General features: G+C 38.2%; 3 protein-coding genes across 4 annotated transcripts in view; 2 read left to right on the forward strand and 1 right to left on the reverse strand.

Annotated features, from left to right (window-relative positions):
- Nucleotides 1-16,586, forward strand: part of Vha13 (V-type proton ATPase subunit Vha13) — a 150,562-nt gene extending 133,976 nt beyond the window's left edge. Inside the window, exon 4 of the mRNA XM_067150018.2 lies at nucleotides 15,481-16,586. Coding sequence (XP_067006119.2) covers nucleotides 15,481-15,555 — 75 coding nt within the window. The 3' untranslated portion in view covers nucleotides 15,556-16,586. The remainder of the gene's footprint in view (nucleotides 1-15,480) is intronic.
- LOC136876238 (TAR DNA-binding protein 43) lies at nucleotides 15,865-19,855 on the reverse strand. The gene is made up of 2 exons (XM_067150015.2): nucleotides 19,730-19,855; nucleotides 15,865-19,432 (listed from the first exon to the last, which is right to left on the reverse strand). Exon 2 carries the CDS (start codon nucleotides 19,403-19,405, stop codon nucleotides 17,918-17,920), a length of 1,488 nt encoding a protein of 495 aa, XP_067006116.1. The 5' UTR covers nucleotides 19,406-19,432; nucleotides 19,730-19,855; the 3' UTR covers nucleotides 15,865-17,917.
- A 347-nt stretch (nucleotides 19,856-20,202) lies between these two features.
- dnr1 (defense repressor 1) overlaps nucleotides 20,203-23,845 on the forward strand; it is a 269,771-nt gene continuing 266,128 nt past the window's right edge. For both annotated transcript variants that reach the window (XM_067150016.2, XM_067150017.2), the window contains exon 1: nucleotides 20,203-20,337. In XM_067150016.2, the coding sequence (XP_067006117.1) occupies nucleotides 20,251-20,337 (87 nt within the window). In that variant the 5' untranslated portion in view covers nucleotides 20,203-20,250. The remainder of the gene's footprint in view (nucleotides 20,338-23,845) is intronic.

Genomic DNA, 23,845 nt, shown 5'->3' on the forward strand with positions numbered 1-23,845 from the left:
TTTTCAGTGGATTATTGTTGTTAGTTTGTACACAGAATGGTGTATAATTTCATATGGAGCAGAGAGAAAAGACAAAATTTTATGACTCATTGAGAGCGTAGTGAAAAAAAAGAACGAGAAGAAGAAAGGCCTGTGGACTCAGGAGGTATATTGTGACGAAAGTGCAATTGAATCTATTCATGATGTAGCTTCAGATGATGAAAGATATGGTAATTTAGAATTACAAGAATTAAACACAGATAGTGAGCAACCTGCTGTAGTAGTAGTAGTACTACAAGAAATAAGAAAAGATACACCTACATCTGAACAAGTGCAAGATGCAGCAAATGTTACCAGTCGTCAGTGTGTCAGGAAAGATAACGTCTGCTAAGAACATAGTCAGACATCTTTCTTGTGCAAAAGTAGGCATTCCAATTGATTCACCAGTTCAAGCTTGGAGAGTCTTTTTTCACGGTAACAATACAATGTGTCTTGCAAGAAAAATGGTATTTTGTTTCATAGATATATTTTTCATTAAAAATGTGATGTGTTTTGCTATAAAAACTGGATTTTATACTCTGGTCAAATCGACTTTACTCAACCCATCACGCAACTCCTTTGACGTGACCCCGTGCGGGTTTATGTACCTTTATATTGCAACTTTTATGAACGTCTATTTTTTTCTGGCACTGGCTCTGCAGACATGCACACGTCAAAAAATCGATATTTGACACTTCCAAGGTTAAGGCTTGGAAAGTTATTAGTATTTCAGAAAATATTTTGTCTGTGTTGATTCTGGAATTGTTTCCCACGTAAACAGTCTTGTTTTAATTTTTCTAACGAGTTCCAAATCCTGGCTCAAGGTTAAGTGACAGGCTCTCTTAACACTATTGTCCCTTACCAGTTATGGTATAACAGGTGCTGGAGAAGCTGTTTGGTTTTTACATTCAGATTGGCCGGTAACAACAGAGCTCTATCCTGTAAGGGATGAGGGAAATTGAGACATTTTCCTCAATACTGGGAAGTTCTTTCCTCAAGAATTGCATTCTCTATTAGGGATGGGCTAAATAAATGAATTATTTATGACTGCTTCTAATGAAATTGAGCATAAACCATTCTCATTTTTAAAACCATATAATACCATAATCACTCGAGCGAGAACTCTTTGGGCGGGAATGTAAATCATCCAAAATGGGCCTGGTCTTACGAGCATGTCTATTTGGTTGAATTATCACAGAAATGCCAATCAATATCTTCCCACGACCCATGGGAATTTCTGCTGGGAACTCTTTCATTTTTGCTGTTCTAATATCCTTCCACAACAGTGAGTTTGATGATATTGGATACTGTTTGGAACTGTACTGCCAACACAAATTTTATATTTTACAAGAATTGATAGGATATCGTTTCTAAGGTGCCTGTCCACAATTTTAGAAATACTTCACAAATTACAATCACTCTAATCAGGACACACTGCTAGTGGAATGCCATACTAACTTGGATGTTGATCCACAATTTATATAATTGCAATTACTGTTCCTACAGACTTGATTGGAAAAAAGTCATAAGAGCTTATTCCAGAATTAGGACTGCTAATGGGAAAACAAGCATGCATTTAAAACTGCAAGTATTCTCGGAAATGAATCCTCAAGTCATCTTTTCTTCCCGCATGCTGAGCGACAGTAAGTGAGCATGACCTAACTGATAGAAAAGGGTACATAACCATATTAAAAGTAATTGATGGAAATGTTCTCCATTAGCCTGCAGAGAGGATCGTGATTCAGTTCATCCTCTGGTATTTAAAAAGAATCACTGTGTATGTCAATTATCCCTTTTTATTTCTACTGTGTGAGGGTTACTTTGTACACTTCATCTTTTAAATTGACCTACAGTTAAGTCAAAAGGTGGAATGCCAAGAAAACAGGCTGAAATGGAATTTGTATGTCGCCTGTGAGGCTCCTTTTACTGCAGTCATATTTTCTTATATCTTAATTGATACAATACGTATGCTGTCAAGTTTAAATTATCCACTATGAACCCTGCATTTATTGCTCTATTTCAAGATGTTGCCACTTTGTGCAATGGCACGACACCCTTCCCAACACACACCTCTCGAGCCAGCTGTATCCCGGGGACTGTCAGAGTACACAAAAAAAAAGATTACCTTATTTACTCTAATATCAGCCACATCCCTAAATTTTTACCAAAATATTTGCATAATTTTTTGCCTTAATTAAGAGCTGGATATCCAGTTTATGGGCTTTCCACATGAATGTGCATCTCCAGGAAAAAAAGGAAAGGGCCACAGCTGTGCAAGTCTGAACTCTACCATTATCAAACTTGTAAGTAAATATTTGTTCTGGTGGTGGTGGTTATTGTTTTATGAGGAAATAAAACTAGGCAACCACCCTCTATATAACACTAATCAGAGAGAAAAAATGGAAGGGATTCCGGCACTTCAAACAATGAAGGTATCGGCCAAAGAAAGACGAGCCATGAAGAGCATGAAAATGAAGGACTCCCTAGCCCTTAGAACCTAATGGTGTTGGGGTTAGAAAAGAAGAATTGACCAAGCGAGGTCAGATAGGATAGATGATAGTGAGGAGCCTGGCACAAGAGGAAGCAATGCCAGGTCTCAGCTAAAAAGGGCCCTGCGCTAGCCAACCCATGCTCCCAAGTTGAGAGCCCTAGGCCCCTTTTGGTCACCAACGGCAGGCAAGGGCTACAGTGAGTGTTACTCCCACCCACGGGGTAATTTGTTATGCAGAAAGTTAACAGTTGCACAACTTTATTCAAGCTAAAGGTGGTGAAATTCACGGAATAAAATGGTAATAGAACTGTTCGAACAAGTGGGCGTTGAGGAAGCATTACTAAATTGAGTGGGAGAGATGCAGAACAGTAGTTGCAATGTTTCCAACGAAACGTTAAAACAAAAAGTGCGGGAAATTGCCCGTTATATATTGGAAAGGTGGTTTTCATTAATATAATAACTTCTTATTCTGAAATCCAATACGGTTTTATAATGAGATTCATAACTTGCAAATTGCCCATTTCCGTGATATTCTGGGACACTTGTTCAAGGTAAGTCATGGATAAGTGACTTGGTTTATGTGGCATAGTTTCACAAGCACGTGATAAGGTTAAGGCAGGAGGACTCGTACCTCCTCTCGCAGATTAGCAATTAAATCCCTACATAGTTTGACATGCCAAGGAACACTTACTGTTTCTGAGAAGGAAGTAGGTGTTCTAATTAAAACTACCAGTAACAAAAAGTTACATTGTATGGTGACGTTGGACATTACTGCTGATGTCCGTAAACTAATTCTGCATGTTCTATTTAAATGCATGACATTACCGAAGAACATCGCATTCCCGACTGGTATCTACATACATGCTCAGGACAAGAAAGTGAGGTGTGACTGGATACACTTAGTGTGGCAGCAACGACCTGGCACACCACTGCTCTGAACTAGAGCCCACTTGTGCCAGACAGCTGTAGAGGCCACCTTGTTAATGCTTTGAAGCAAGAGCTCAGAGTTAATAAAACCAATCGTGCTGTGATTCGTGGTTCTTTAACATGAACCTCTGAGCATGTCGGTGAACAAGCTTGTGTAAAGTCCCTTTGTAGCAAAATTATTCAGAGTGGATGGCTGTTGGAAACCATGAATACTGGTATACATACACCTGGTGGAAAACTGAAGTGTCCATTGCCCCAGCTGATCTGTCAGTGGATCATTCAGGCTTAGGGTAACATATCAGAAACATTTGTGTCCAAGAGCTTCATGAAAACTGGGGTTTCCAATGCACTTGAAAACACTGAAGATGCTATATGGACCGAAGAAACGGGAATGATAGTGACAAGGAAGTTGGCGAAAGTGAAACTAGCCACTCTTCTAGTAATGCTGAGTAAAATGTTCATACGGAGTGGTTTTTTAATGAACAATATTTTTATTTTAATAATGTTAAATGCAGCAAATGGCTAAAAGTAATTACAAGGTATATACAAATAAAATATTCCTTACTTAATTCAGTCAAGGACATATTTCTTTTCTGATAATGAGAGATATATCTATCACATCGCTTGCCACATCACAAGCACACACAATGCAGATCTGGTACATGATACGTCTTATGTTGGCAGCACTTATGATGAGACCCATGAATAACAAAGCAGGTCACTGAATGTCTCAATTCGTAACCGCTATCTGTCCACTGTTGTCGTTATCGCATCAGTAGAGTAGAATTCTTCCCATATTTCTTGATATTATATGATTGTATTTTTTCTCCCAATGTAAACAATTTAGTTCTGCACGTGAAGCAGTGTTCATAAAGTAGGAACTGAATATAAACTAAATTAATAGCTCTCTTGTAGATTTTCAATCTTTCTTTGTGTTTTGTAAATTTGTAAATAAAATCTAAGTGTATCTGGTGAAAATATTTTGTGAGAAAGGTGCAACATTACTCATTTCAAACAGTATTGACATACTTTTGTACAGTATGTTAATGATGTACGACATCATTTTAGTAATATATGAAGATCATAAATGCATGGCACGCTGAAAGTTCAGCCAGAAGGAGATTGCGTATAAATCACTGGTAAGACCACAATGAGAATTTGGTTCTAGTGTATGTGACCCCTCACCAAGATAACTTGATACGAGAACTGGAAAAGATTCAAAGGAAAGCAGCTCATTTTGTTCTGGGTGATTTCCGACACAACAGTAGTGTTATGAAAATCGTGTAAACTTTGGACAGGGAAGAATGAAAGTAAGGAGACGAGCTGTTCGACTAAGCGGAATGTTTTAAGGGAACCGGGTAGTGTAGATTAGCCAACAATTCAACTGTTTAATAAAAGCTTTGCTATTAGATAACCATGACAACTAGAAACTTCAGATTTTTACAAGTTATCAATAATATCTACGGCAGTGTTTTGATAGAGAATTATAGAAATTGTAAACATATTTGAAAATTAATGAACATTTGAAAATTTTAAAAATTTTTGAAAAGTACTTATATTTTGGTACTTTTTCTCTGGTGTTAAAATAGATAATTGGGTGAAATCTATAATTCTTATTCTAATATTATTGATACAGCTTATGAAGCAAAGTTATTGTTGTCAGGCATGGTTTTGATTTTATGAATTTTTGATTTCGTCAGTAACTTTTAACCTTTGAGCTCTTTAATTTTTTTCCCTGATTACTTTGTCTTCGCAGCTTTTGGTTTGTAAGCATCTATAACTTAAAATTTCAATTTGATTAGGCATGTGGTTCCTCAGAGAAAGGTCCAAAATGTCAAAAATGTTAAATCTTGAGAAAATTAAGGTTAAAGATTCAGTCAAAATTTATAAATGTTTACCTAGCACACTAAAACTTCCCAGGGCCATATTAGTCATCCTCCACTTCTTTTCCACATTTTTCATTTGGTCCTTGCTTCTTTTGTTTTTACTTCAGCTGCTTTATTTGCAAATAATGTGCGCTCCTTGTCAATGCGTTCAAGACTCGCCTGGCAGTTTCTTCCCGGATTGAAACCAATTTCCTGTAACACCACTGTCCTAGCTAAAGCTCCATAATTGAAAGTAATTGCAGCATCCTTTACTCCGATATTCAGTACCTGCTGACCCACTAAAACAGATTTTGGAACTCTCCCAGATGCAGTTATTGAGACTTTCATTGGGGTTTTGAGTCTTTCTGTGCAAGCATTTCTTCAGGAGTTCAGGTTTGCACTGGTCCCTATAAGTAGGTTTCATGACTTCCGTTACTGCATAGGGAAGAGGGTGTTTATGGCTGTACGGTTCCCCAGTAATTTGGAATCGTTGGTACTTACACCAAGAGTCTGGACCTTTAGGGCAGAGAGCATGCTTCTCTTTGAAGCACTCGAAACGAACTGAGTCGTGCCACTTCTTGACGTAGTGGGAGTAACTAAATTAGTTTCACACTTCTGGGAAGCTACATATCTTTCAGTTTCAGGTTTCTTCAAAAGTCGTTTGTACTGATTGCCACAGAATCTGTTTACCATACACTCTTTTGGAGCGCCCCATTGTTAAGAAAACAAGTTTATTAAAGTCACTAACTTATAACGAAATAACACAGAGAGAACACAGTCGATAACTTCACTATAAACAAAGCACATTGAGAGGCGGAAAAACATTTAAAATCGTAAATGCGTACACAAGCTAGCCAATGTGACGAACAGAAGAATCTCCCAAAATAACAAACTTTCCCGCTTTCAGTTACACGAAGTAGAACAAGACATATTGCCGGAATACAACTGACGTAATGTCAATGTAATAGACTTATACATGGTTACATTCAATTATCAATAAAGACATCAAATATGTTTTCTATACATGTGTGTGATATATTGGTGTAATCGGGAAAGAATGGAGAATTTTTTGAACCTAAAAAATTATTCTATTTTTGGTTATTCCACACTACCTGGTTCCCTTACGCTGTCACTAGAGAGATGGCTTGGAATGACATTAGTAGACAAATAAGTTGGTGGGGATCATAAAATTAATTTAGAGTTCAAGAAGACAAATTGAAGCAAATGTTTATTTATAGGAAGAGAAATTAGGGATTGTAATAATTTATCCAAGGAGATATTGAATAAATTTTGAACTTCTTTGAAATCATTTACGTGCTGATGTAACTGGGAAAGTAAAGAACTGACAGATGATCTGCCATATGGGCAACAGCCCTAAATGCAAATCAGTGGTAATTGATTGACCATTAAATTCCATCATGGCATTCCGTGAAGTTTTATTGAAACCACTGCTCGTTTTTAACTATGTTTTTGCACAATATTTACTGTGCTTAATTTGACTGTGAATGTACCAGTCTCAGCCCATCATAATGCTGTACTAGTCAAAAGCTATACGGGCAATACCACAATATGAATTTTATTGTATAAATACCTCTCTAATAGTTTAAATTACTACAATATGTTTCCATGTCTTTTTAAGATGTCTGAAATGTTTTCGTATAATAGCTGCAATCCCCTATTTTGGGACCTTACAATTGTCCAAAATGTATGTGACTGATAAGAGAATAAGTCTGGTACCAGGATAATTTCTGGGGAAAGGGCAGCTGGCGATGGGCCTTCACCCTACATCCCCCCCAAGGCCTACACAGAGATGGCATTGCTTTTCACAGAAGGGAAATATTCCATGTCACTTCATGAATGCAAAAGATACAAGAATTTTCATCAGGAACTTACTTTTATTTTAATTCAGTGACCATACCTGTCTGTGGCAAGATTTGCATGATGCACTGTTTGTTCTGATGGGAACCTAGTTTTCTCAAAGGGTCTAATTGTCTGTCTGGAGAGGACAAGTTACTTTTCTTTTAATGTAATATATTGCCTAGCATTCTCATCAGCACATAGTTACTGAAGGCGCTTGATGAAACTATATGGAATTAAAACTTCGTAACAAGGTTTAGAGCAGTGCATGGTTCGCCTTGCGGGTGAACTTGGTTAACACCGAGTAAGTGTTTGGGTCACGTAGCTATCAGCTTGCTTTCAGGAGATAGTGGGTTTAAACTGCACTGTCGGCAACCCTGAAGATGGTTTTCCATGGTTTCCCATTTTCACAGCAGACTGTACCTTAAGGCTATGGTCGCTTCCTTACCACTTCTAGCCTTTTCCTATCCCATTGTTGCCATAAGACCTATCTCTGTCATCGGTGTGACGTAAAGCAAACTTTTTTAAAAAACAATGTAAGTGTAAATTTCTTAAAAAAAAAAAAAAAAAAAGTATTTCCATACTTATTCAACTGTAAATTGTGGTACAATATGGGTACTAAGTTAATATCAATAGTTACATTAAGTCTGGCTTCTTTGTTTGCCTTGCCTTGCGTTGGTAATTTTAACTTTGTCTGGTTCGCATACAACATCTACACTACAAACCCCCACAGAAGCACGCAATAGTCAATACATCCCTTCACACGGAGTTCGTGTTGGGAAAGGCATCTGGCTGTAAAAATAGGCTAAATCCATATGAAGTGCCGAGTCAGTGTGGCTGGGAAAAGGCCAGGAGGAGGAGGAAGAATATGTTGGGAGTCCGGTCTTGTAAGAAATATCCAATTGTCCTTGCCTCTTAAGTAGCTGATTTTTTTTCAACAAATCTTTTGTTGCTTATTAGCATACCATACAACCAGTCTCTTGGAGTTTCATTAATTAGTCTTAGGATCTTGCGTGACCAGTATTAGTTATGTATATACTACCCTTATCCCATTTCTCCACAGGATTGGGTATGAAGTGAAATTAATCTTCATAGCGAGTTTTTACGATTGGATACCCTTCCTGACAAAAACATCACTTTCATTATCATTTATACCACCTATTACTTCAGTTTCTTTATACAGCTTGACTGGTTTTACCACGCCTAGAATATTCTTCCCTCTAGGTGGTTCCATCACTTTCTGATTTAGCTGTCCTACCCAGATCAACAATTATCATTTGTTGGTCATGCTTCATATCATTTGCATTACCCTTTTTTCACAAATCTTCTATAGTATACTACTAACAACTTTTGTCATCCTTACTTAATTTCCAACTCCCTGTACTCTTATCACCACTTCTAGTCCACCCAGTTTCCCTGAATTTACCTCCCTATAATGCTTTTAAACCAACCTCCTAATTTGTATGTACCACTGCAGTTCAAGTGGATGCCATGTGAGCACAGATCCCTATCTTCCACCCACCTGTTAAGATTTAGAAATCTTGCTCACAGTTTCATTTAAATCCCCAATCACCTTCCCGTCAATATCTCTCCTATGCAGTATTCCACTGATAATCTCTGCTCTCTTAACTCTTTCACTGTCTTAGTCAGACTGCCTTGCTTTCTCCACAGTGTTCTAAAAACTCATGTACATAAATAGGGAAAACATAGATAGAAAATTAATTTTCTTAAAAATTATAAGTCATCCCCCCAAAAAATGAATTTGAAGAAGTCAAGCTCCATAAAATTGTTGGGAATATCTATTTTTGAACCTGCTTTTACAGTAAATTGTAGTTGTGAAGTCCCATCACCTGTTGCTGGTAAAACAGTATCGAGAATACCACTGTTTTCTTCATCACCGGGTTCACCTGAACTTTCACTAAATAGAGCTATCACGATACAATTTTCTTTCGATATCATTTAGCAAAGAACATGAAACACAGCGCAATGATGAAGCCATAGTGTAAAACAAATGACTAGTGTAATTCTTTTGTCTCTAGATCGACCGCACAAGGAGGATAAATATTTAGAGCAGTGCTCTTGGAAAGAGAGTATCTTCACAATTTCAATGATGTGCAAAAGATTGCGTTCATTTTCGGCTACACTCAAAGTAATTAAGGCATAGCTTCACAAGCCCGAGTACATATTTGGGCTGACACTATGGGGCTGTAATAGGGAACCTGAGTGCGTACTGAGACTGGCAGTGATTAAACTTCTCCTATGCTGCATTAGCCAGGTCCACACAACATATACCTGCCTGCCTAACATCGTTGGTACCAATGTGAAAAACTACATCTTCTCCTTACCATCCTCCTCCTCTTCTACCTCCTTCAAAATGTGGCTTAACCTAGTTCTTGGATAATACTCTACCCTAGTTCCCTTTCCTTCATGCACTTTCCCCACCTGCCCAACAATGGAGTCCCCATGACCAGAGTCTCAACACTACCCACTGCATTTGATCTCCTCCCCTCCTGGTCTCCCGTATCTCCCCTGACAGCTGCAGACCTTGCTTCCTCCTCCCTTTACAGACTATGAATCTCATTGTTGAATCTGTATTGACGGTTGGAATTCTTACGAAATTGTACAAAAACTATTTTAATCCTAGTCAGTACTATATATTTTTACGTCCAGGTAAGACTAACGTTCACACATAAATAGACATGTTTCGACCTGGCATTGGGTCATCCTCAGACATGTATGATGTATTACAAACATAGGAAACACACACAATAAAATGTTACTCCTACTTTTTCTCACCTTTGTGACAGTTCCCTGTTCTGCATCTTTCCTCTGCTCTTCTATATGCAGTGACTCATACTGATTTCTTACCAATACCTGTCCTGGATTCTGCTCTGTTTCCTCCCCCACATTTCTTCTGCAACTTCTTCCTTTCCTTGCAATACCTCTTGTACACCTACTGTATCCTGTACAGTGTTTGAGGGAGACCTACCTTCCTTCCTGTTCTCAGTGAAAATCCTAATTGTTTGTTGTCCAACCCTTGTCCTATTTCTGTATGGGGTCAGGTATGAAGTGAGATATCTTCAGAGATCTTTTACAACCAGATGCCCTTCCTGATGCCAAACTCATCAGAGGTGGTGTTAAAAAAATGAAATGAATGACATGATATATGATGGCAGGAAGGGAGAGGGTGAAACCCAGTGCTGGCATAAAGCCTACTCTTGTCAAATAGCACCAAGAGTTCTGCTGAAGGCTTTAATTCTCCAACTGATGGATGAATCATCATCAGCAGTGTCATGGTCTCATTCTATATGAACACTGCAGAGAGAGATGGAATTGAATCCAGGATTTTGGTAAGCAATCTAGTGGTACAGAATTGTATACCACACCTCTCCTTCCCTGCCAGCCAGCATTTTGGTGAATTCTTTTTCGACCAATGAGACTCGGAACTGGCTAACCACGGTGTCGGACCCTATAGACGCCTTAACAAATGTAGACTAATGTAAGTCTGTGTAAATGAAACCATGCCGTATATGTACTTTGAAGCTCCTCATGAAATTACCTTTTTACCTCGGACAGATTCGTAATTTAAGAATCCATAGCCAATAAGCCTTCAGTCTTGCAATGCAACTACAGTTGATAAAGTTGACTAATGAATCAGGTTCAAACCCTCACCGTCAGCGGCCGCGAAGATGGTTTTCCATGGTTTCCCATTTTCACACCAGGCACTCCTAGCCCTATCTGCATCAGTGCGACATAAAGCAATTTTTTTATTTTTTTTTATTTGCACAGACAACACGTCTGTCTTGTACTACACTGCTGGCCAAAAAAGCAGTTTAAGAAAAAGGTTTCTGAAGTGTATTTTACAGTTACATTAATTATAATAGCCTGATGAGGATGTCAGGAAAGGCATCCCGTCCTAAAAACTCTCTACGAAGATTCACCTTACTTCATACCCAATCCCACAGAGAAACAGGACGATTTGGGCCCTTGGGCCTATGTATGTTCATTACAAAAAAAAAATTTACTTATGATCGGCTCTATAGCTGAAATAGTCAGCATTGTTGCCTTCGGTTCAGAGGGTCCCAGTTTTGATTTCTGTGTTGGTGGGGCATTTTAACCACTCCTGGCTAACTCCTCAGACTTGAGGACTGGGTGTTTGTGATTGTACATACCTCTTTGTCTACAAAACACTACCAACCACTACAGAAACATTGCATGTTATAAATATAATTCCGTATTGATGGTTATCACTTTACAAATGAAAAGTATTAATAATATTAGGTCCCACTACTTTCTTTTTACTGTTTTCGGAGACACCAAGATGCTGGAATTTAGTCCCGAAGGAGTTCATTTACGTGCCAGTAAATCTACCGACACGAGGCTGTCGTATTTGAGCACCTTCAAATACCACCGGACTGAGTCAGGATCAAACCTGCCAAGTTGGGGTCAGAAGGCCAGTACCTCAACCGTCCGAGCCATTCAGCCCGGCCTGGAAAGTATTTATATAATCCTCCTTTTCAATACAAAACAACCATGTATATTAGATAGGCTGAAACATGTATATTGTCCCATCTAAAGACCATCCTCAGTACAAGCTCTAAAATGTTACATTTATCAAACAAATTAAAAACACTGAAGTGTGTGGAATTAAAATACAATGATCATAATTGGCAAAGTAAAAACATGTTGAGGTAGAAAATCCTCTCTTCTAAAAACTTGTTTGGTTGACATAAAACTTGCTAATTCTTTAAAAAAAAGTGGAACACTATGTTGCGCAGCGTTGTGAGACCGCCAATAAAGGGAATAATAAGTGTGCATCATTCATTAAAAGGCTGTTGTCTCAAATGGTACGTAAGCTACACACAAGCTTAGTGTCAATGTGATATAAGACCGACAAGGTCGTATCATTGAGACGACAGCCTTTTAACGAATGATTCACACTTATTCCCTTTACAGATGGTCTCACTACACTGCACACCGGGCGAGTTGGCCGTGCGCGTATAGGCGCGCGGCTGTGAGCTTGCATCCGGGAGATAGTAGGTTCGAATCCCACTATCGGCAGCCCTGAAAATGGTTTTCTGTGGTTTCCCATTTTCACACCAGGCAAATGCTGGGGCTGTACCTTAAATAAGGCCACGGCCGCTTCCTTCCAACTACTAGGCCTTTCCTATCCCATCGTCGCCATAAGACCTATCTGTGTCGGTGCGACGTAAAGCCCATAGCAAAAAAAAAAAAAACTACATTGCGCAACACAGTGTTCAACTTTTTAGAAAAGGGATTAGCAAGTTTTATGTCAACCAACGAGTTTTTAGACGAGAGGATTTTCCACCTCAACATGTTTTTACTTTGTCAATTATGATCATTGTTCACGCACTCGGGCGTCGCAGTGCGACTCCTCACATGCCAGCAGTTAAGTCTCTCACAAAAGTTCGTCCTGCGAATATATTCGGAAGAAAAAGGGTGTTGGAGAGTGGCAATCTGGCAACACTGTAACCACTTGTAGGGTAACTACCTCTGTCAGCACGTATTAGTCGTGCTGTACAGTTGGTGCAGTGAATAGAGTTTTGGGTTAGCATGCAGGAGGTCGAGGGGTTGATCCTGGGTTGAGGCGTATGTTTTTTATTTCATCAATGTAGTCCAGGTGGTATGGTATCTGGCATCTTAATCGTCAACAGCGAATAAATTCACGCCTACGACATGGAAAGGGCATCTTTCAAAGCTGACCAATGAAAAAGATTGTTCGTCGATTTCTAGGATCATAGTATGTAAGTGCAAATGGTTTCTAGATGAACCACTGCAATCGCTGTTGACAATTAAGATGCCAGATACCATACCACCTGGACTACATTGACAAAATAAAAAACATACGCCTCAACCCAGGATTGACCCCTCGACCTCCCGCATGTTAACCCAAAACTCTATCCACTGCACCAACTGTACAGCATGACTAATATGTGCTGACAGAGGTAGTTACCCTACATGTGGTTACAGTGTTGCCAGATTGCCACTCTCCAACGTCCTTTTTCTGCCCGATATACTTGCAGGACGAACTTTTGTGAGACATTTTTTATTGCTGGCGTGTGAGGAGTCGTGCTGCGACGCCCGATTGCGCGAATTTCGGTTCACCCTGTATTTTAATTCCACACACTTAATCAGTGTTTTCAATTTGTTTGCATTAATGTAACGTTGAGCTTCTACTGAGGGTGGCCTTTAGATACGCTGAAACATGTATACATATTGTCCCATTTAATATAGTATTGAAAAGGAGGATTATATAAATACTTTCATTTGTAAAGTGAAACGACAGAAACGAGTAATAATGAATATATCCTCCACATAGGAAGGGCATCTGGCTGTAAATAGTCTGTACCAAGTAGATAAGAGGGAAAACCCAAGTACATGGCTTTATGTAGCCTATCAACGTGTTAACATGCAAGGAGGCCATCTTTTCCTCTCAGTTCCTACCAAACAGCGTGCATTAATGGCATTTCCCTGATGTGAAATATCTTTGGTTCCATATCGGTCTCTTAAATCTTCAGCCCAATCTGGTTGGATCCTCAGATAGTACCACCAAAGGTTGTGCAGTTAAAAAACCTGTAAAAACTGATCATGATGCCATGGGGCGTAATGAGCCATGTAGTTTGCCATTGCTTTCTTCACTAGGCCAAAGTGCTATTGCAGCATGATTGACGCTATGAGTAGCATGTTTCATAGCAGCATGATGCACCAGTTGTGCTTTGAATGCCATTACTCATAAACTGTCATACTGTCTCTGCAATAAATGACACTGTGGTGGAAGCTACTTTTTGCTCTGGCCTGTGCCAAAAGACATACAAAAAATCATGCTATTCAAGCTTTGAAGTAAACCAGTTCTATTCTTGGACTTTTTTTTTTTAAATGAAGACGGTGGAGGTTTAATGAGTTTTCTTAATTTCTACATTGTTCATTCTTTGAGAGTAAGTAAAACTATAGTGTCACGAATAATGAAGAATGTCTACCCCTCCTTAGTCCCATTTCTTGATGTGGGGTCGGGATGAGATGGTGAACTTTTATGGCATTTTTTTAAATGACCAGATGCCCTTCCTGATGCCAACCTTACTTTAGATAATGAAGATGAAATGAATGATGAAAAATAAAATGGGTAAGGAGGTGGAAGGAATCTGCTGTGGCCTATGAATAGAAACTGTCCTGGCATTTGCATGGAAGTGAAAATGGGGAAACCACAGAAAACCATTCTAAGGACAGCTAGTGGTAAGGTTAATTTTGATGACCTGTTTCGTGTAACGGTAAACCATCTTTTTCAGTAACCAGCATGCAAACCATGCCTTCAAAGGGTTGGAGCTTTTATGTAAACAATTACATCTTGTTAAAATGTACCATCATCCACAGTGCTTGCCTAGTTATTTACTGACACAATTTTATTGACTAGAAAAAAGGCAAATATTAATACAAAACAGTATATCTGCTAATTTTCAGATAAGATTATTAAATTAAAAACAAGGGAAGACAATGTGAGTTACTTATGTCTGTGATTCCTACAACATGTTTTCTAATTTAGTCCATGTCAAATATTTAAGGTTTGTTGATTTCCACAGCACTTATCTTCAGAATTAATGTATTATTCCTTTATGCCTCTCTTCACGTTTCATCCTGTTGAAATGTATGTTTCCTTCATTAACCTTTGAAGTTGAGAAGGTGCGTTTGGTCACCATGGTGCCATATTTAAAATTCGATGAGACCCAACAGCCCAAAAATCTGCTGTAAAGATCAAGAACAATGTGGTAACAGAACAGCCTGATTAGCATGCACAATCGGTGTATGTTTGAGGGAAGTAATACTGTGTTGCGTTCAATTATCATTTAACTAAGCAGTCAGTTATTTCGGAACAAGGGGAAATATGCCAAACTTATTCGTGTGCATACTGTCAACAAGAAACATTCAGCTTCCCTCTCCATTCATTCACATTATCTCATTAAAAACTTAACAGACCAGTCAAACCCATGCATTTCAGCACAGAATTTTAGTGTAATCAATTGCAAGTCATATTCTGAAGTGAAGTGTTGACTAATCCTTCTAAATAAAAACGCTCAACCTAAAACGAGGAAGTCAGCCAAATATGGCAGATTTTTTTTTCATATACCTGCACAGCAACATCATAGTTGTGTACCTGTCAAAATGTATTTCAAGATGAGAGTACAGCCTTTTTTTAAATGATGAATTTTCAATTGTTCTTGACTATAAAGTATTCACTTTTAGGAGTTGACTGAGCAGTGAATTCTTAAACAAGTTTTATTATTATTATTTTATTTTTCTGTCCAATAGGTCATTCAGAAGATACTGGAGTTGGTGTACGACATAAAACCTGAACTTCATAAGAACTTCCGTGCTGCAAAGTAAAATCATCTGTCCAACAATGAACTGGACCTAGCATCTTTTGTCAGTGTTTTAGTGGTGTAGGAAACGTGCGAGATTGTAAATGTTATTGTACCTAGAAGGTGATGGACACTTATTAATACATTCTAAAGTAAGGGGTACCTCTTGTAATATAAGTATGTGACCATTTCTTTGTTAGTCTTTGTTGAATACCATACTTTCCTCCTGCCATTAGATTTAATTTAACCATGCTGTATAATAAAGTTACATGAAGGCTGTGACCCTTTCCCACCCATGTTAAATGAGATGTTCTTAGAAGCAGTTTAAAATGTGTAATTTGAGAGAACTTTCTTTAATGAAAGCAATTATGGTAATTTACAATACACACATTACCATACATAATACATACATGATACATACTTAACTAGGGGTGAGAACTGAAACCTGGTAGTAATAATTACTTAAGATTAAATTAGAGAGAAAAGAAAAAAGGTTGAAATATTTTCATTACTAGGCTTCAGGTCACTCCTGTTACTACATACATTCCTGTACTCATAGTAAGCAACCATTCCCACAAACTCAGAAATGAAAAATATTTTTAAATAAACATTATTTAAGTATCTTGCACTCGGTGATTTGTGAAACCAAATTTCCAAGAACAAATGTTAGGATGGGGGGGAATAAGATTAGAGTATATGTATTACTGGACATTTCACTCCTTTCATCTACCAGCTACATACACACTCATAAACATCTACACCACTAAATTACAGTCACAGTTTGGAAACACACCATACATTTGAAACATGGGGAACTGCCTTCAAAAGTATTGTACAACATCTCAGATATGAAGAAAAGAACAACCCCCTTCTATTTTATTTGTGACTTTTTTTGTGCTTGAAACTAATGCACAATGAACTGTGTTTTTTTAATGAATGTATAGTGGAAATTATTGATTAGAGCTCAGTTTTATGTATATTTTAGAACCGTATTCCAGATGTTTTGTGCAATACGAGTTGTACAGTATTAGATACAATAAACAGCAATGATGTGAATCTGTTTCATTCTGAATAAAAACAAATTTCCCATTTATCCTAACCTTGAATGAGTGATTTACAATACTTTTGTTTCACCCAGGTTATTGAGAGTAAAAAGATAATTCTCTTAAGTGTGTGAACATATTGAGTCATTCTCATCAACTATGCTGATTAAGAAAACCTATGAAATAGACAAGACAGTGAATAAGCATGAAAAATATACATATCTTACTACCAATCACCACTGTTATAGACTTAATTAGTAAACTGCTTCCTGTTATATACTTGTTACTGAAACTGAACTAATAAACTGATGAAAGTTTTAAAAAAATTAAAAAGGTATTTCAGAGTAGGCCTATCCAACTGCAGAATAGTTATTAATACCACTGAAATTACACAACTGACACTTCTCAGATGTCCCTAATGTGGTAAATAGTTTAGACAATGCATCAAAGTTCACACATCTGTTCCATCAGACAACAAACACATTAAATTGCAAACCTAAGAAATAACATAGAATTCTTGTATATACCGAACATACAATGCATACATCAAGCAACACATCACTCGTCCAAGCACTTAAACCATGTCCACATACATCAGCACACATCCATATTGCTCCACAGATATGATGTAGCGTCACACTCCACATTCTGTCCAGACCATAACATCTAAATCGATCTTACGACTTTGTACATTCGTTATATATTATCTATCAAAGTTATCAAGTTCATTTAGTGAGACGACTCGCCGAATGGTAAAATTTTAAAGGTACATGTAGATTTCTTCAATTTCGACCTGAAGAAATTTTACTCATAACGACTGAACAATTAAGTATCAAAATAACTTAACTCGTTCCAAGACTTTAGATATGGGACATTCCAAAGGAGATAAATTCTGCTCAGAAAAAATTCAATGATGTAAGTATGTTTGCCATTAGGTATAAAAACTTACGTTTAAAAAGTTTCCTGACACATTCTTAAAACAAAGGAAGAGCTCTTGATGACTATTAAGAAAAGGCTACTTTCTGATGTACATTCAATCACGAGAAGTTGATGAATAACTTCAGCACTTATACTGATGCTTCGTATGCTACAGATTAAACAGAAATGACTCGCGAATGACATAATAAAAATCATCAAAGCATACCATAATATAAATAGGATCTGTCGCTGGAAATAAACAATTCAAGAGGTAAGACTACTGCATGTGTAACTTCTTCAGTTCCACTCAATGGGTAAAAAAAGAAAAGAGAAAAATTGGAAGCTAGGGCAAGGATGAATCCTAATGACAATTCAACAATCTAAGGTGATTCTCTCCCTGAGGCATGTCTCATCTTTGGCGTGACCTTACTGATCATATTTCAGAAAACTATCTGGTTGTTTCCCTCGCTGAGGCCATGATCCCCCTTGCTGAGGAGCATTTGATCCAGAAGCACCTCCACCCTGGCTTCCATCACCTCCACCTCCAGCTGCTCCCTGGTTTAAGCCCCAGTTAAACAGCCCCCCAGTCTGCCCACTGCCTGCCTGCGGACCACCACCTTGTTGTGGACCACCAGGATTACCTCCAAAACCTGCAGGAGTAGCTTGATTATTAAAACCTTGGGGTCCACTATCACCACCTGCTCCAGCTGCCTGACCACCTTGCAAATTTCCAATAAGTCCCCACCCTGCCTGGTTAAGAGCAGCTGCTACTAGCGCTGGACTCACAGGGAGTGCACCCAAATTAAGAGTTCCCATACCCATAGGGTTATTCATATTTTGAGTCCCAGCACCTGGATTGGTGGGAGCCTGCCCAGTGATTCCTAATGCTTGAAGATTTGGCATATCAATATTGCCTCTGCTCATGGAACCTGCTTGGTTCCATCCGGTGCCAGTATTTATAGTCCCTCCACCTGGACCGTGCTGCTGATGATGATAATGGTGACCTGCCCCTCCCACCCCTCCAAAAGGGCCAGCCAAGTTTTTTGGTTCCCTTGGGCCTTGTCCTCGTGGTCCACCCACACCAGATCCACCTCCACCATACTGGCGGCTGTTGGGATCTGTTTTCGGCGCAGCGTTACTTACGTGCACAGAAACTCCCTTAATTATGTGATCTTCACCACACAATCCTTGTGCAACTTCAGGATCTAAAAATGTCACAAATGCAAATGCCCGAAATGGTTTAGGAATAAAGACATCTGTAACTTCTCCAAACTTATTAAAATATTCTCGCAAGTCTTCTGACTGTATATCTTCTGTACACCGCCCAATAAATACCTTGCATGGAACCTGCTGTACTTGGCCTTCTTTAGAGTTCGGTATCCGAACATCACACCAACGCCCATCTATTAAATGTCTTTGACCAAGAACACGCATCTGAGATTCATAACTTGCAAAGCGAATGAAACCAAACCCCTTTGACTGACCAGATTTCACATCCTTTTTTACTTGTGCCATCAAAACTTCTCCAAAAGATTCAAAATACTCCCTAAGTTGCTGCTCGGTAGTTTTCCATGGTAAACCAAGGACAATCAAATCAGAACATTTTAGTTTTGTTTCCATTCTCTTTGTTTTAGCAGTAGAATTTTCTAACTGGTCATCCGATTTTCGTTTGTTCTCCTTTGGAAATACACAGTAATAAACACAATTACCCCACCCATTCTCTGGAGGGTGAAGTCTACCTTCAACCAAACGTACCCCTCTCATTGCCCTAGATTCAGGATTACGATATTTCAAACCACATGTTCCTGGAAATTGAGCAGCCAACGTAGAAAGCAGAAGTGTGCCATCATCTTCTGCGGGCAGTTCTATTGGCTCTTCTCCTTCATCCTCAGCAACTTGCAAATATGAACTCATTTCTCTCGTCAACAAAATACTTCAAACCTACGAAAAAGAAATAATACATTTCTCATAATAGAAGGCGTAATCAATTCTTATTAGAGGTGGGTATACATACTTCTAAAATATATTTCAGCTTTATGTATAATGACTTCTCCGATACAATTTATCATTGCACTGGAATAAATTTGTTTGTAGGTTACCACCATTCATCAATCACGAGAGATTATTTAGGAAAGAGTTCATCTTCGAAAATTGTAATGAGGACACTTAATAACAAACCAAACCCTATAGGAAAATAGTTTTGACAAATAAAGCAATGATAATTGACGAAAAACTTACCGTTTATCAATCAGGGTATCTGACTTCCATCAGCTTCAAATACGAGAATAACATTGTATTTTGCTGACATCTAGTGGTATACGTAAGTAGTTAAGTACCAAAGCACCGACGAAATATTGAAATAATCACAGTAACATTTCCATTCTCTTTGTTGAGTGCCACAAGTATTCTAATCGTAGGCCCATTTTCGATTCTTAAGCATAATATTTTTTCCAAGAAATTATTTTATAAACTCGTGAAACAAACAACGTGACCAAAGACATGTGCGACCCTGATGTGCTCGGTGGTAAGAAGAGTAATTAAACTGTGTACTTCAGTCAGCTGTGATTCAGAATAGTGAATTTCAGTGAGGCTGTGTGTCAGATTTTGCTGTTTTTATCGCAGAATTGTCAGACGATGATTCCTCGGTGTTGTATTTTTGTTGAATGTAGCGAACTGTACGTTTCAATCGCACATAAACGTTCGTTTCGTCAAACAGTGGCATTATTGTGCTAGCATCAGGCTAGCTAAAAGACTTAATTATGTGGTGTCTTGTAAGTCAGCCGAATTCTGTGATACTCGAAGTTGAAGTAGATCCGAAAGCGAAAGGTCAAGAATGCCTGGAGAAGGTACTAAATTTAATTGTTGTTATGTTCAACGATAAGCTCTTCTGATTATTCCATTGCCTGCATTCTTTGCGACTTCATAATGCATTTTATTTAAACTGCTACGATGTTGCCGTGCCTTATACTGTCTTATTTTACTCTTCAGCATCATAGGGCATTTTTCCCCAATACGACTTGTTTTGTTTCACTATATATTTGTTTGAAGATTAAGTATTGACCTAAATATAGTCATGGAAGTAGACTCGATATTTTCATACTCTTTAGTCAGATGTAAGCACTGTCGGCCAATCTATCAATTTTTCCACATAGAGTTGATCTTTTATCGTTTTGTATAAGATACTGGTAGAGTAATAATTCTTTTATTATTACCAGAATCTTAAAAATTAATGCCAGAATGTTTATTTTTATGTGATTCATGTGTCAGTCATTGTTGATCTTCATTTAGGGCTGTCACCCAGGGGGCAGATTCCTGATCAATTGTTTCCCCAGTCTATCTTACATGATGTTAGAGAACCTATAAGTAGGTTATCGTGTTGAATTCCAACGTAACTTCAAATTATGATCTTTCCTACTTTTGAAACTCCATTCAGGCGTATTCATCTATTAATGTCATCGTACTCAAATTGTGGTCTTACTGGAGACTTGCATGCCTTCTCCTTTACATCCCACCAAATTGTTCATTTTTTTACAGGTGTTTTAAGTGTTGCGTTGTGTTCGACAGACTGAAAAGCTTATATTAACTGAGTTGATACTGAAAAGAATGGCTTCTTTTTAACACTTTATTTACAACCTCATTAATGTGATTACCCCAATGAAGATCTTTCCTTATATTAACACCTGGGTACTTAACAGTGGTTCTCATGGGGTACTATCACCTCATCAACGCAGTAATTAAACTTGAGGGAACTTATCCTCTTGGTGAAACTTACAACCTGACTCTTCATCCAGTTTACCATCACAATATTTGTCTCATGTCCATCTCACAACATTGTGAAGGTCTTTTCTGTAGCCACTTGCAATCCTTGTATCTTCTCATCCGCAAAATACCTTATCTGTGATTACAATTCTTAACTCGTATAACTTATTTACATAAGAAAACATAAAGGTCCCACAGTAATATTGCCTTGCAGGACCTCCCTCTTAACCCTGCGTAAGTGTAGTGAAATATTAAACATGAATCGTGTGGCTTGTCTCTAAGACTAGGTATATTTTAAATTTTTTTATTAATAAAATTGTGAATTGTAAGAAAAGATGAGATCACAGAGATGAGTTATTTATAAGGTTCAACCTATTCAATACTAATTACATGTTGTATAGATGTTATTCACATTATTCAACATGAGACTGGTTTCGACATTTAAATGTCATTATCAGCCATAAAACAAATCACAAACAATTGAGCAAGGACACATTAATTAAAACTGGTGTAGTGACACATTGAAATATGTACATTAAAAGTCTTTACACGTCCATTCAGACCATGTGTCAAACAAACCATCAAAACAAAAGAGCAACGGCATAATAAAACTGGCGCATTACACATTGAAGTATGCACATGGCCTCTCACTATTCAAAGATTAAAAGAAGGTTCCTTGATATGTTGTCATATCACAAAAGTCTTTATACGCCCATTCACATCCCGTGTTAATTAAACAGCAATAATCAGATCCGGCATAGTAACACACTGAGATATTTACATGGTCCTCTCACCAATCTAAGTCAATAGAAGGCTCCGATACACTTCCAAATTTAAAAGTCCTTAAAACGTCCATACACACAATGTGTCAAACAAAACATCAAGAACTTATTGGACTCACTTGGTATACAATTTTACCTGTTAAAATTTACAGTGATGTGTATGAAATTTGTATGAAATTATAAGAAAGTCAGTGGTAATAGGTTGTCCTTCAGTATTTTTCTTACAATACAGATGATCAAAAAAAATTTTCTCAGTTCAATTTGGAAGAATTCTATCAGCTTTGGAACAGCATGTTGAGACATTAACCTTGTAAGCGGTAAGTCAGGAGGGGAGAAGGTGGGGAAGGGGAAGGATCGTGTTGGGGGAGTAGTGGCATTAAGGTGGGTCTTGTAAACAGTGTGGTGGGGTCTGTAACGTGATAGGGTATTGTGTTGATCTTCCGAGTAGGCGGTCAATATTTAGCGCGATACACAATGCAATTTTTGGAAATGTGGCACGTAATAAATCTCGTATAAGCCTGTGGCTTATGAAGTAAGGTACCCGTAAATATTGCACATTTACTCACAGTCTTTGCATAACATTTCTATGTGCTGTAGGCACATGAATTTTTTTCACTCTCTACATTGGTATTTTGTTTTCTGTATTGCTTTCAAGTACACGTTTGACATCGTCCAAAGATACGTACAGGCTGATCATCTAGGACCCTTTCAGACTTGCAGACAACATCGATCCTCACACACAGATCTTTTGGGATGTTAGACTTCGCCACACTAGAGCGAAGGTGGCTATGTAAAAGACTCATTCCTAACCTTGTGAGACATTTTTGTCATACTACATTCTGGGTTGTTGCATTCTGGCTTACAATAACTTGACTGTTTATGCCTGCAGTGTTTATTAGAGAATAAAATACCACCGTAGGCCAACATCTTTTATTTCTGGCCACATCATAATTTGCAGAAAGCTGGTCTACAACATCGACATCGCCTTCAATTTTATTATAGTCCAGAATCATATCCGATTTCCCTGTTTCTTCATCGAGGAAGTCATCATCGTGCGTCGATGAAATTAGTAACACGTTCTTTCGTTTGTTAGGAATATGTGACAGAAGAGCACTCTCCTCACAAAATCCAAAGATGTTGGATGGGGTAGGCCTGGACTGTACTTGAGTGAATTGAGGAGGAAGCTGGTGCTTGTTTTTCCTAATGGTGCCTAGGAGCATGAGTTTGTACTGACTGGTCAACATTTCACAGAGCTCAATGCTGGTGAATCAGTTGTCCAGTGTAACGTTCCTTCTCATCCCGGAAATAGGCTTTATTATTCTCTCCACTACATCTTTCAGGCTGTTACTTAAAGCATTCTGTGATCCTTTTGGCTGTTTTCCAACGTAGAGTTTCATTTTTGAAGTATAAAATAGATGTGCATCACACAAGGCATATACCTTGATGCCATATTTGTTAGGTTTTGAAGCTATGTACTGCTGGAAGGCAGCCTTTCCCCTAAAACCTAATAGCATTTCATCAGTTGTAATGAACTGACTCAAACTGATATAGTGTACACAGCTGTGAACAAATACTTTGAACAAATACGAATTGGAGCCAGTATATCTGAAAGTAGCCTCTGCTGCCTGGTCTCAATATCGTCAAAACGTATATGGCTGAGTAGGAAAGAGAAGCGTTGCTGAGACATAACTAGCTGAAAGATTTCTGGGGAGTCTCCATCCTTGGAAAACAGTTCTTCTTAATTTAACCTATTAGACTTCTTTACTCCACTCAAAATGAGAAGGCCCAATAGAGCTTCTATTTCATTACAGTC

This window comes from Anabrus simplex, chromosome 6, assembly GCF_040414725.1.
Source record: "Anabrus simplex isolate iqAnaSimp1 chromosome 6, ASM4041472v1, whole genome shotgun sequence".
Lineage (NCBI taxonomy): Eukaryota > Metazoa > Arthropoda > Insecta > Orthoptera > Tettigoniidae > Anabrus > Anabrus simplex.